Genomic DNA, 13,872 nt, shown 5'->3' on the forward strand with positions numbered 1-13,872 from the left:
ATGTGACGGCAGAAACAGAACAAGGGATGTCTTTGTCAATGTCTATTTATTTTCACCAATACAGTGTTTTAGTAATATTATAAAAATAAAGCATAATTTATATAACAGACTTCCTGTTTAGAGACAGTTTGGTTGAAGACTTGTTCAGATGCTTGTTCCTGTAAAGAAGAAAACAGTAAGGAGTCTAACTGTAAAATAACTCAATGTTCTTTCTGAGCATTCTTTCTCAGTACAGCGATTATGGAAGTGATTAAAAGTGTTAAGAATTAAGAGTCACATTTCTTTTGTCTACTGAATAAATACACACACTCCCTTCTCTCATATCCATTTCTTAAGACAAGCCGTGCAGGCCACATTGTAGTGATCCTGAGACGTTTTTCAAGTCATGACATTTCGGAGGCAGGCTCTTGGGACTGGAAGTCTTAGACAGAATGAATACGTATGAGATTCGTAGACGGTCCCTGTGGCTGGTTTTGGGTGGGTAAGCTGTCATGTTCATACTCTGAGGACTTTGAGAGAGAGGTTCATAGCCAAGGAAACCAACAAACAAACCAAGACCCTTAGTCTAAAAATCTGCCCGTGTGTATCCATTTGTGGTGTGAAAGGTGAGTCCCCGATGCTCAAGGCAACTCTGAGGACTGATAGTGAAAAGGGGGACGTAGGAGCACTCACACGGCTTGTTTTTGGGGCTCCTCGATCGTTTCTTTATCATTTTGCAGTTCCTGCTTAATGTGTCTCTCCTTGTATGCAGGGACGGTGAGAAACGAAGTGTTTTTTCCTCCTTTTGCTTCATTCCTATAAGGAAAAGTTGGGGTTTCGTGGTTATTAATGATTATTAAAATGCTGAGTCTCCAAGAATCCTTACATGAGAGGTGACTTGTCTGCTAAGTGCATTTGAAACTGTTTTGACAGTTACCCTCCTATGTTCAGTTCTAGCAAAAAAAGTATAAGAGAAGTCATCCAGAAAAAACTTCTGCAAAGGCAGAGATTGTTAGGGATCCTCAATATATGCAATCTACAATCTGCTTTATGGAAACAAAGTTACCAATATAGCGATGCTAACTGTTCATGTTAGAACGTTTGATAAAATGTGTTTATTAAAGATATGGAAAACAGGAGGCAGAGGCAGGTGAATCTGGGAGTTCGAGGCCAGCCTTGGTCTACTGAGCAAGCTTCAGGACAGCCAGGCTACGCAGTTGAGACCTTGTCTCAGAAAACCAATTATCAATCAGTCAATCAATTTGTAAAATCACTCTCATCCTAGCTCAGCTTTCATTTTTTATGCTATGGGCTAGGGTAATTCTTTTGCTATTCAGACGTGAGTAATTTAAAAGGCAAAAATACTCTCTTCATTTGGATTTCTTGATGACTTTAACAACATATTTATCCAAAACTATGAGTTTAAAGGATGTATCTGCTCACTGGAGCCATGGAGCAGTTTAAAAAGCAAGACATGCCTGACCTCACCCCAGGGTGCCCATGGCAAGCTGGTCTAGGATGCGGCCTCAAGGGGGCTTTCTTTCTTCCGCTCTCCATGTGGAATGTTGAGAACCACCGGCTTAGAGGTCTTCCTTACCTGGAGCTTAGTGTTTCTGAGGGACATTTCTGGGTTGGTTTGTTAGGCTTGGCTTCCCCAAGACCGTCTGGTTCTGTAGCCTGGGTAATCTTGAACCTCTGGATCCAGGCTGCCTCAGTCTCGTGGGGCAGGGCTTGTGCGGGGGTGGGGGGGGCAGTTTGCAAGATAACTACGCCACAAATGATTTCACTTTACTTTTCTCTCTGACATACTAATTCTGCTGTAACTATAAAATTAAAATGGGCATAATAGTATTGAGCCACTGTTCCATCAGAAAATGAAAAGGCAACTTTGACAATGCCAAGAATTGGTTTTTCAAGGTCTTTAAAACAAAGGTCCGAGAGGAACGTATTATTTGATCAATGCAAAACACCCGTGTGCAACCGAATGCTCCAGAGAGCTGGAATTTTGGCTGAATAGATAGTTCTCAATAGAAATGCAAATGACCAGTGTGTGTGTTTAGAAACAGAGCTGCCATAGAACTCAGCTCCACCATTCCATATCCAATCACAGAGGTGTGCACATCTGCGCTTGCTGCCGCTGTGTTCACAGTGGGAAGGAAGGGAGTCGGCCTAGACATTATCCCCAGATGGATAATGAAGGGGGGGGCTGTGTACACACTCAAGTCTTATTCCGTCATAAAGGAAAAAGAAATGAGAACATTGGTAGGAAAATGAGTGAGAGTGGATAGTAAGTGGGGTTGCAGGCTTGGAAAAATCAAATGCGACATGACCTCTTCTGAGCTTTTACCTTTTCTAAATGTGCATTTCATGGGGGAGTCGGTGTGAAGAGATGACAGGAAGCTAGAAAGGGGCCTGTAGAAGGTGGAGGGGGAGACCGCAAAGGAGGGAACCAGGAGACAGAGGAAACACATGTAATGTGAAAGGTGGAAATGACCACACCCTGCCTGGACGGGGCGAGCAGGGCAGAAGGGTACACGTGAGTGGGTCTTGCAGATGGAGAGAGGAACGGATGAGTACAGAGGTTCAGCCAAGGCTAGTTATGTATGGGAATGGCACACAGGAGCCTGTTACTCTGAATGCTAACTTTCAAATACAGATAACTACAAGAAAGAGATTGTGAGTATATTCAAATTCATTGGCATTCTGACTTAAAATTAAGTGAAAATTATGAAAAAAAAGTTCTTTAAAAGTTGTAATCGGGGGTTGGGGATTTAGCTCAGCGGTAGAGCGCTTGCCTAGCAAGCGCAAGGCCCTGGGTTCGGTCCCCAACTCCGAAAAAAAGAAAAAAAAAGAAAAAAAAGTTGTAATCGTTCTCTCTCTCTCTCTCTCTCTCTCTCTCTCTCTCTCTCTCTCTTTCTGTGTATGTATGTGTGAAGTGTGTGAATGTATGTGTATGTGAGTGTGAGCTTGCATATGGGTATGAGTTTGTGTGTGTGTCTGTGCATGTGTGTGTTTGTGTGCCTCTGTGTGTGTGTGTGTGTGTGTGTGTGTGTGTGTGTCCCTGCACATGCATGGGTGTTGCGCAGTGAGTATAGCAATGTGCCACAATGCATACAGAGCTCAGAAGACAATTTGCAGGGTATATATTGTATATAGGTCTCAGGAATTGGACACGGTTGTCCCTCAGGCTTGATGGCTGAGGACCTTTACCCCCTGAGCCCTCCCTTTGGCCCAAACCATTTTTTAATAATTTAAAAGTTATCTGTACAGTTACTGTCTGGTTTAGATATATGTGCATTTTTGCTTATAAAACAGAAAAGGTACAAAGTTAATTGACAGTTTTCGGGTGAGTTCTGGCATTCAGCATTCTGACAACCTACTCATTCTTCTTTCCAATCGTACTTGGGCTCTTGGCCAGCTCACATCTGCACCTGTCTCTGACATTTCTGTGTGCTTTCAGCATCCAATCAGAGAGCTTGGTCTCTGCCCCTTTATCTCCAGGAGAAAAGAACTATTAATTCTATCCATCCTTTCTCTTGCCCAGGGGAAGCAAGTGTAGTGGGCGTGGAGGAGGGCAGGGCCTGAAGGATTGTACTGACATGTTATGTCCAAGAGTGGGCAGCAGAGGGCTGCTGAACTGGAAGCAGTCCAGGACTTGTAGAGAAATGCAAGCAATTCACAAGTCAGAGACTCCATGGCTGTAAGGTGGAGTAATTCAAGGGCCAAGTGGTACTTGCTTCCCTGGGACGGTGGGAGAGTCCACCCGATGAACAGTCAACACTGGTTTGATCTTTTTTTTTGGTTCTTTTTTTTTTTTTCGGAGCTGGGGACCGAACCCAGGGCCTTGCGCTTCCTAGGCAAGCGCTCTACCACTGAGCTAAATCCCCAACCCTGGTTTGATCTTTAATAACTGTTATTTGTTGTCTCTCTAACTTTTTTTGGATATTTTATTTATTTACGTTTCAAATCTTATCCCCTTGCCCCCTTTCCTCTCTGAAACCCCCTATCCCCTTTCCCTCCCCTTCTCTCTAACTTTATAACCAGGAAACGTGAGAAAAGTCAGGAGCACAAGCCCACCTGGCTTCCAGCCCACATTCTGCCCCGTGCCCCATGGCAAGCCTGTGATCTCCTCCAGAGCATGGCTCAGCTTCCCCGACTTCAGAGCCCCTAACACCTGACTCCTTAACCCAGCCACCACTTAATTCATTCACACTTCTGATGCCCCACTTGTGGCATATGCAGGAATTAATATACATTTCAATGATTCCAGATATCCTTCTACTGTATCATCAGAGGGCAAGTTACAGCCTAATGGGTAACAGCAGACACAACTGCCTAACTGCTACAGAGACTTGGAAGAGCTGTTACGCTCTGTACTGGACTTGTGAATCCCATTTGAGCAGGGAGTGTTTCATTCCCTGTGGTAACCTAGGTATCTTGACACAGAATAGGAGGTCGGTAAATGCTTGTTGACGGTCATATTTTATTGGCTCTAAATGGTATAGCTTTGTCTTTGTTTTGTTTAATGGTTTATTTTGTTTTGTACTTTCTGTGCCTGAGTGTTTGCCTGCATGTATGCATGTGCACACATTTTTTTTTTAACAAAGAATGTTTCTGAATCAGATGTGGTGGCCTGCGCCTATAAACCCAGCACTCAGGGAGTCTGGGCAGGAAGATTCTGAGTTACCACCACACTAGTGAGATCCCATCTCAAAAATAAATTGTTTAGTTTCTGTTTTTAATCATGAAGAAATGTAGTACTCTTGAAAATTTTCTCAAGGGAAAGGAAGACTTGACTGTTCTGAAGCTGTTCTGAAGGCCCAGCACCAGGGAGCACTCTCCTTTTCCTTCCTCTGATGACCAGTCCCTGAGGACCCCCTTATTTTGATGTCACTAGCTACTGCTAGAAGGTGGCCAGAAGTGCTACATTACCGGCCTTCTGAAGGTCCTCTTTACTGAGGCTAGATGGTGACTCCTCTTCCATAAGACTGTGCAGCCTTTCGATTCCCCCAAGGAGCCAGGCGCTAATGGACTCGATCTTCTCATCCCTGTACCGCAGCTTCGATGCCAGAGACCTAATTTCTTGCAAAGTTTCTTCTCCAGTGTCCACCAGTTCCTTAAAGGAATAGCATTTGGGGTGTGCAGATATAAATTACAACAAGATGAGTAACATTCTGAGTGGATTCTTTCCGGAGAAAATGTTATTATGAAAAATTGTTATTGGTCACACAAGGTAACTTTTAGGGCTCTGAAGAGGTAGGATTCAAAGTAAACTACCTGGTTCCTTTCCTACCTACAGTGAGGAGGGGATGGGGGGTAAACAGCTGGTAAAAAACAGAGTGAGCCCAGAACTCACAGCAGAACCTAAAGACCAGATGTGTGTATGTGAGATTGCAAAGACAAAGGAGGAACGAAAAGAGGGGGAAGAAGAAGAAGAAGCAGGGAAGGGTGAGGGTGGGACTTCTGGCCGGTGACACTGAGCAGTGCTATAAGAAGATAGTTTCTGAAAGGAATAAGATCTTGTGGTAATGTTTGGCACAATGGATGTGATGGGAACACCACCTTCTGCATTTTAACAATTCCGTCCATATGTACATGAGTACATACTAGTTACGTGCATGTGCACACACATACACACATACCCATTCACACACACACACACACATACACACACACACACTCACACACACATACACACTTTTATTTGTTTTTTTTTTTGTTTTTTTGTTTTTTGTTTTTTTTGGAGCTGGGGACCGAACCCAGGGCCTTGCGCTTGCTAGGCAAGTGCTCTACCGCTGAGCTAAATCCCCAACCCCACATACACACTTTTAAATAGGAGATGAATTCTTTGGGAGACATGATATGCAAAACAATGCAGAAAGAACCCTCACCTTAATTTTGATTTGAAATTCTGCCAGCAGATCTGAATACTGTGCTGAAATATTTAAATGTAATGGTTAGTAAAACAATATTATTATTTTAATAATTAAAAGTCTTAAGTTATTTTTGTCTAAGACTTTCTATTTTTAGAATCACACACACACACACACACACAGAGAGAGAGAGAGAGAGAGAGAGAGAGAGAGAGAGAGAGAATAAATTCTACTTCATCTTGAACTTATGGCATAAAGTTAATATAAAGACCCTAAGTTAAACCTCAGGTAGAAAGAGAACTAACTTCCAGAACACACGAAGCCCTTAGCCCAATGATAAGAGCACCAGAAGCATAAGACAATGAGTAGGAAACTTGAGTAGATGCTTAGCAGACCACAAATTCCAAAGGTGGCTCCACACTGCACCTCCTCATTCAGCCTCTAGCATCTTGGTGCTGACACCATCTCCTCCTTGTTCTAGAACAGCTCTGTTAGCCCAAGAGTCATGTGGGCGTAACACCCCGACTTCCAAGGCTAGGTCATGTCAATACCATGAGTTTCCACTCTCTTCTCCTGAGATGCTTTCCTTGGAGTCCAGTAGCTATGTGTGGAGACCACAAGGCTGTGTTCTGGCCCATTTGAGAACCGCATCACTTCAGACATAGGAACAGGTGGGTGTTTGGAGTCCAAGCTCTCAGATGCAGTGTGTTCCATGGAATAGGCAGGCTGTATCCTATTGGTGATATCTGAGCATGTCACCAATTCATGAGCCAAGAAAATCCTTTACCCTAAGCTGCAAATTTTGTTGGGATATATGTATGTGTGTATGTGTAAGTGTATATGTATATATGTACATGCATATTTTTATGCATGTGTGTGTGTATGTATGTATGTATGTATGTGTAAGCTAAAGTCACATGTATGTGCAGACACTCAAGGAAGCCAAGAGAAGGTATCAGATCCCTTACAGCTGGAGTTATAGGCAGCTTCAAACTTCTTGACGTGGGTGCTGGGAACTCAACTCCAGTCCTCTGAAAGAGTGGCAAGTGCTCTTACCTACTGAACTATCCATCCAGCCCCACTTTGAGTATTTTTGAACCAAAATACTTCATTGGTTCGAGACGGTTCAAAAAGAATGATTTTCAGACAGTCGAGGACCATTGGTCATTGCAGGAAAAGGCAGACTAAAACCACAATGCCATTCCAGCCTACACTTACGGAAATGGAAAATGTTAATGCCTCTCATGTCCTCCACTTTTCAAGTGTTGGCGAGGATCTAGAGCAACAGGCTCTCTTCCACATCACAAGTTGGATGAGAAGTTCGAATAATGACAGCAAACTAGGAGTTTCTTAAAAGGTACCCAGACACTAACCATGGAGCCCGGCCATCTCAATTCAAAGTGTTGCCTAAGAAATCACTTTGAAAATATTACCAAACAAATGTCCCTAGTTGCTTCACTTGTGATGTATGAAGAACAAGGCAAATGTCATTCGGCTGCTGAACAGATAATGCATACTCGCGCACGTGTGAGCACGTGTGTGTGTGTGTGTGTGTGTGTGTGTGTGTGTGTGTGTGTGTGTGTGTGTGTGTGATGTTGTTTTGAGACAGGTTACAGCTCTAGTCCAGGCTAACATGGAACTTAGGTTGTAGTCCAGACTGTTGTTGTTGTTTTTTTCTAAACTCACATCAACGCCTCTGTTTCAGCCTTCCAAGTGGTGGGATTATAGGGTGAGCACCTGGCTTCATGAAGGAATCATAAAAATCCATTTTGTAGGCTCAAAGAAGCCAGGAGGAGAAGTTTGCATAAGGTGTCATTTGTTTTTGTTTAATTATCAGTGTTAGAAGGCTGATAGGTGGCTTTGAGACGGGAGGAATGATGTGAGATCAACTGGAAAGGGACGGGTGGCAGTAAATACCTGACAAAGGAACTTAAGGAAGTGGACAATGTGGGCCGGCAGCTTCAGCAGCTCTTGGTTTGCTGTGATGCAATGGGGCAGCTGTCTGTGGTGATGGGATTGTGTGGTAGCGACCCCTATGTATCTTGGTAGCTCAGGAAGCAGAGACTATGGGATGGAGTCAGGGACGGAACGAGGGACGGTTATAACCTTTACGGCCCTGTTCCTAAGGACCCACTTTCATCAGCTGGGATCTCACTGCCCAAAGGTTCTACAACCCTCCTAGTAGGACTACAAACCCAAAATAGGAGCCTGTGAAGGGTGTTTTAGACTTAAACTGTGGTCACATGCCACGTTGAAGATGTTTTGCACTTTGCTGTGGCGGCAGGGGCCACCAGAGTATGTGTAGTCCTCATAATTCATTGGCCTTAAGATAGATGCATTTTCATATGCAAATTAATAAAAATGATTTGAACAAGGACACAGTTGTATGAGAAGGCTGACACATTACTTACAGTGCTGAGCTATCAGTTGCCAAGAGAGGTCACCTGAGTTCTGTACGGTTACTATTTGCTTCTCCGAGTATTCTTTGGTGTGTTTCTTCAGATAGGCAAGATACTGGAAAGGAGAGGGGACAGGATTGCTCAGCTCCTGCTCTCTGTGCCCCGAGTTAGAGAAACGTTTGTGCATTCGTTCATCCATGTGTAATGCTGCCTCGTGATGCCTAAGACTGTTCTGCTGTGACTGCGTCCATTCAAGGGAGGAGACAAAGGGTTCTGCTTTCTTACTATTCCAGCAGCCAAATAAATAAACACAGTGTTCTGACTAGGACTCCGCAGGGTAGGAGGTTAAAAGACCTTCTGCCCAAAAGCTTCATAGCCACAAGAAAAGTGTTCCTTGTGCAAAAATGTAGCAATAGAAATTCTCATCCTTTGAGTGAAGGTTAGATATTGTCTCCCTGTGAGAAGAGGCTAATGGGACACTTCAATAGGGGGATAAAATTCCTCCCAAGTTTGTGTCAAAGGCTGGCAGCATGATGTGTTGCGTGGATGAGGGTTATGGAGGCAGGTAGGGTTCAAAGCTCTTCAGAGCACATGCATCCTTCTGAAAAATACCAGCTCTTACACTGCTGTTTTAGCCCTTCCGATCAAAGCACGTGAGGTTGGTGGGATAGCCCTTGACATTTAACAGACAGAAACAAATCACACAGAGAGGCGAAGGGGTTCCCTTAATGGCATTGGACAAGTTAGTGGTTAGGCTACTTCTATCGGCTCCTACTGATTTTACCCCCCTGTAGCTATTAACAAGTTTTGAAACAAACAAAACCAAAGTCCTTTCTCATCTAAAAGGTACATAGCATACTATCTGACTTTTGAAATTATTATGAGCATTCAATGAAACTATGTCCCACAACTCTTAGGACATTGATGCAAATCCTAACTTCAAGGATTTTACAGTTGGGGTGTCATTTAAAAACCATTTCCTTTAATCTCTCAGTTTACAGAGAAGCAACATTCACCCTGTGAGACACTAAGGACAGTGCATTCAAAGAGTGACAGGTGCTAACTCACATCTTTCAAACGAGGGAATAGAATATTACACGTCTGGCCATGGATTATGAAATATAGAAATTACGTTTTAATAAAAACTGTGGACTCAGCAGTCAGTATGGCTTTAATTATTGAACACATCATTCTAAAAAATTAAAATGAGTAAATCTTAAGTATAAGTAGGGAAGCCTTACTCTTCTGAGATATAACCTCTAAAATTAGTGCTCATAAATTGAGGTTGTAACTTTAGGTGTTAAATGAACAAACATTTGCTGTGAACTTTAGGGTACAGGAAACTTAAATTTTTAACTAGAGGAAGAACGCTTGAACACAATTTTCACAAATGAGGATATTCGAGTGCCCGACAGCGCATGACAAGCTATTTCTTTAATTGTCGAGGGATGCATATCTGTGGGACACCAGTGCACACATCCGCCAGAGTGGCTGAACTGAGAGAGACAGCTGGATGAGTGGGATGAATGCAGTGTTCTATTTTCTGAAAGGATCTCCCAATGCCAAGGAGACTAACCCCTTTGCAGGCCTTGCCATCTCATTAATAATATGCCTTAAGACCATTTAAAACTAATTCTTAATCTGCTGTCCTACTGGGCATGCAGTCTGTTTATGTTTAACCTGCTTTTAGAAGAACAATGCAAACAACTTTATTGTGCCTTGGACTTTCCAGACAATCAGCTTTTTACAACCCAAGGTAAGTTCACAGCTTTAATCTTTAGTTATGTTCTCTTCCATGTCCATGACCTGGAATAATATTTGTGTGTATGTGTGTATTGTGGTAATCATTTTATGAAAATAGCCAACAGGTTAAAAATAGCTGTAAACTAAACAGATCTCTCATAAATATCAGAAGTGACATCAACATATAGGTTGATGACATTTGTTTGAGGTTTTGACTGCTATTCTGGGCCAGTTGGGGTCAACAAAGCAACTCTTCTCTTGTAAAATTCTCTTGAAGATTCCTTAAAGAATTCTTCATCTCTTTCCCACACTGTGTTTTCTATGCTGTTCAATAAACATAGAGTGAGCTCTTTGTTAGAGATGGGCTGGCCACAGACCAGACAGGCAACAGGGACATATCAGACACACTCAATAGATGGGCTACAGACAGGCTACAGACAGATGAAATACGTTGGAGAAAAAGTAGAGAATTCAAATTTGGGCTTGCTCTTGGTCAAAATAATCTAAGAGGAAGTCTGTGCTTTCATTCCTTAAGGTGACAATGACGCAGGTGAGGTTGTGACTGTATGTCAGAGTTCTCACCCACTGCTTGTGGGAGGGGCATTCAGTGCTCCTTGTGAGCCTGGCACTCTGCGCTGGTGCAGGAGATGCACGCCCTGTGAGAGACCAGCCTGACCTCATCTCAAAGATGGAAGCCATTTTGTTCTAAGGTCAGAATAAGTTCATTTCTGTATTCCGCGGAATTCAAGCTGTCTTGCTTTAACCTGTGTCTGGAATTTGACATGCTTCTCACTTTATGGGATTTGATTCCTACCTTGAACATACCCTGATAAGATAAAATGTGCTGCCAAATAATTTTGGAATGTTTTCAGCTACATTCCTTTGTGACCAAAATTCCTCTGGAAATTTCCCACCTCTTGAAAGCCTTGCTTTAGGGAGATATCCCTGTCTGACAGAAAACCATATGTGTTTTGATGCTAATTCTAAAACCCTTCTCTAGGGAGAGATAACCCTATCTGACAAAAAAATAAAAGCTTATATAATTTGACCAAAGAATTTTGGTAATGGTCTTCCTCTTACTAGGTATAATTAACACCTAGTGACTTTGCAGGTCCAGTTAGGATCTATACTCAATAGAAATATGTCTGTCTTTCAAAACAATTATACTTGAATGATCTTAGGATCAGGGTTTGTTATTTATAGCCAAAAGAAATTTTCTAAAACCCCCATGAAGCATGGTCTAAGTAAGTACCATGGTCATCTTGTGGAATGCTACACAGAATGAAGGATCCTGAACGATGCTGCATGGACCTCAGGGCCATGACGTTGAACAAAAGCATCTGTACAGACAGTCTCCTTCTTCTCAATGCTTGCATCTGGGCTGAGCTGATCTCTAGTGTTAGAAGTTGGTGACACTCCTGCAGGGGGACCTGTGCAGGCGTCTGGAGGAATATGAAAGACTGGAGCGTTCTAAAGTTCATAGCAACAGTTGGTTCTCTTTTCTCACGTGCATACTGCTGGTCCCCACAATCAGTCAGAACCACTAGTAAACATAAAGTTCTCTTGGACTTACATCTCTTAATTTTTTATTTTCCAGGATGAGAAGGGCCAGCTTTTGGTCATTTACATAGATTTCATTTTCTAAGTTCTTTAGGGCTTCAAAATGGCTTTGGGTTTTTTCACTTTCAAGGGTTCGTATATGTCTCATGTCTCGCTTCACAGTCTCCTGCCCAAACATAAAAGCCACAGTTATCTTCTAGGGTACAAAGAGCAGAGCAACAGCATTAGGGTGCCCGCCCACAGCCAGAACCGGGTTCTACATCCATTCTGGAGCCCTCCAGCTGACCATGGCATGACTCCCTCCCACAGAACATTCCAAAGGTTGCTTACTAAAAACTTATTTGTGGACTCTGGTAACACTTAAGCAACATACCTTAGACACTAACAAAACTTTACAAAGTGCAATGTGCTTTGATCCTTGAGTGCCTGGCCAAATTGGGGAGAAGGTGAAAGGGTTCACTGAGATTTTAAAAGAAAATTTAATGTTCCTAGAAGGAGAAAATATTTATGCTGGGGATATTTATTTAGTTATGCATTTAGCTGTTGTTCATTTGCTTTTGCGACAGGGTGTCACGTATCGCAGGCTGGCCTCAGGGGTTACTATGTAGCGGAGTATGACTCTGGACCTCCAGGCTCCACCTCCCAAGCCCTAGAGTTACAGCTGTAGGCCACCAGGATAGTCTGTGCAGTGTTGGGGACAGAGCCTGGGCAGCACATGTCAAGCAGGCACTCCTCCAACTGATCTCACTAACCCTGGTTCTGAACCATTTATTTATTAATTTTTCTTATTGAATTCTCTATGGAGTTCTTAATTATTACACTGAAGCGAAGCAACCTCATGGTCTGTATTCATCATATAGTCCTCAGTGGAAACATCTTATTAAGAAAAAGGAGTGTACATGTGTCCTTGAATGTGTGTGTGTGTGTGTGTGTGCATGTATGTATGTGTGTGTGCATGTGTGTATGTGTGCATGTGTGTATGTGTGTGCATGTGTGTGTGTATGTATGTGTGTGTGCATGTATTGCTTGTATGTGTGCATTACACTTCCTTGTAATGTTCTTTTTCATATTTCTTTATACCCATAGCCTATCAGAAATCATGTTTGATATCTGGTTATATCAAAGAATAGGATAATTCCATGTTCAAGTAACCAACTCCACATGAAAAGTTTGTAATGAAACTACAGATTACACATTTTGAAAGATAGTAAACATTTCTTTACTGGCTCCTGTTTTGCTCTATCTCCTTCGATCTCTGCCTACTTACCTTCAAAAAGCACGGCATCCTATAAACAAGAGTGTTTAGATCTCATTGCCCAATATTCTTTCTACCATTATACCTGATTTGGTTCCAGAGGCCCCATCTTCTTAATTTTGGTTGTTAATCTGATAGAATTGGGAGCTATAATACCCAGAAAATGTGTAAAGCTCCCATCGAGGGCATTGCAGAGATGACTAGGTCATGAGGATGCTCAGTGAGCAAATGTAGTGCAGTGAGGGACTCCAGCTTTGTACAAAGTATTTGGAGGTGGTGGGACTGTGGAAAGTGAGGCCCGGTTGGAGGAAATGGATATCTGGGGATACGCTATTGAATCACCATGGCTTGGTCTTGGTCCCTTCCTCACATCACCTTTCTTTGCCTTCTAGTGGCCATGATGTAAAAGGCTTTCCTCAGCCATTCACCTTCCTCAATGCTGAAAGCTCAGAAACAGGAGAAGTGAGACAATCATGGTCCTCTGAGATCACACCTTTCCCTCATTAAGTCGGGTTTCTCAGGTATATATCACAGTAGTGAAAAACCATGCCCCTTCCTCTCATCCTCCATGTATATATTGACTACAATTTTAAGCACAAATATTGTTAGGATAACTTTAATAACAGTTGGTTTCATGAAAATAGAGTAAATAGTGCTATTTGCACGCACCAATGTTTCAATTTAAAGAAGAAGATATGAGGGCTCTGGGCGAGAGCTTCCTTTTATTCCAGCACTCTGGAGGCTAGGGCAGGAGACTCATGAGTTTAAGTCAAGGATGGACTACACAGAAAAACTCGGAGAAAACTAAGGCCTGAGGACATGGTTCCAGTGGTACAGAACTCACCTAGCACAGGTGAGGTCTGGAATCCAATCCCTGACACCGTAAATTGCACAAAACAGAAAACCAAGACAAATGAAGCACAGTGGGGCTTTACCGTGTTGTTCGTGCATCTGATGATGTCCTTTCTGTAGCGGAAAATATAGGTGCTCAACAAAGTCTCCTCCTGTTTCTTTGCTGTTGAGAGAGTGAGAGACAGAGACAGAAAAATAACTGTCCACAGAG

The 13,872-nt window shown here is 42.7% G+C and overlaps 1 protein-coding gene across 2 annotated transcripts in view; it reads right to left on the bottom strand.

Moving 5' to 3' along the window:
- Positions 1–29: 29 nt before the first annotated feature.
- Positions 30–13,872, bottom strand: part of Ccdc175 (coiled-coil domain containing 175) — an 82,743-nt gene continuing 68,900 nt past the window's right edge. The window contains exons 15-21 of one of the 2 annotated variants that reach the window (NM_001164400.1): positions 13,745–13,824; positions 11,568–11,720; positions 8,264–8,366; positions 5,871–5,914; positions 4,912–5,095; positions 673–795; positions 30–158 (exon numbers count right to left, since the gene is read on the bottom strand). In NM_001164400.1, the coding sequence (NP_001157872.1) occupies positions 157–158; positions 673–795; positions 4,912–5,095; positions 5,871–5,914; positions 8,264–8,366; positions 11,568–11,720; positions 13,745–13,824 (689 nt within the window). In that variant the 3' untranslated portion in view covers positions 30–156. The remainder of the gene's footprint in view (positions 159–672; positions 796–4,911; positions 5,096–5,870; positions 5,915–8,263; positions 8,367–11,567; positions 11,721–13,744; positions 13,825–13,872) is intronic. The other variant, XM_039112722.2, reaches the window with a different exon arrangement.

This window comes from Rattus norvegicus, chromosome 6, assembly GCF_036323735.1.
Source record: "Rattus norvegicus strain BN/NHsdMcwi chromosome 6, GRCr8, whole genome shotgun sequence".
Lineage (NCBI taxonomy): Eukaryota > Metazoa > Chordata > Mammalia > Rodentia > Muridae > Rattus > Rattus norvegicus.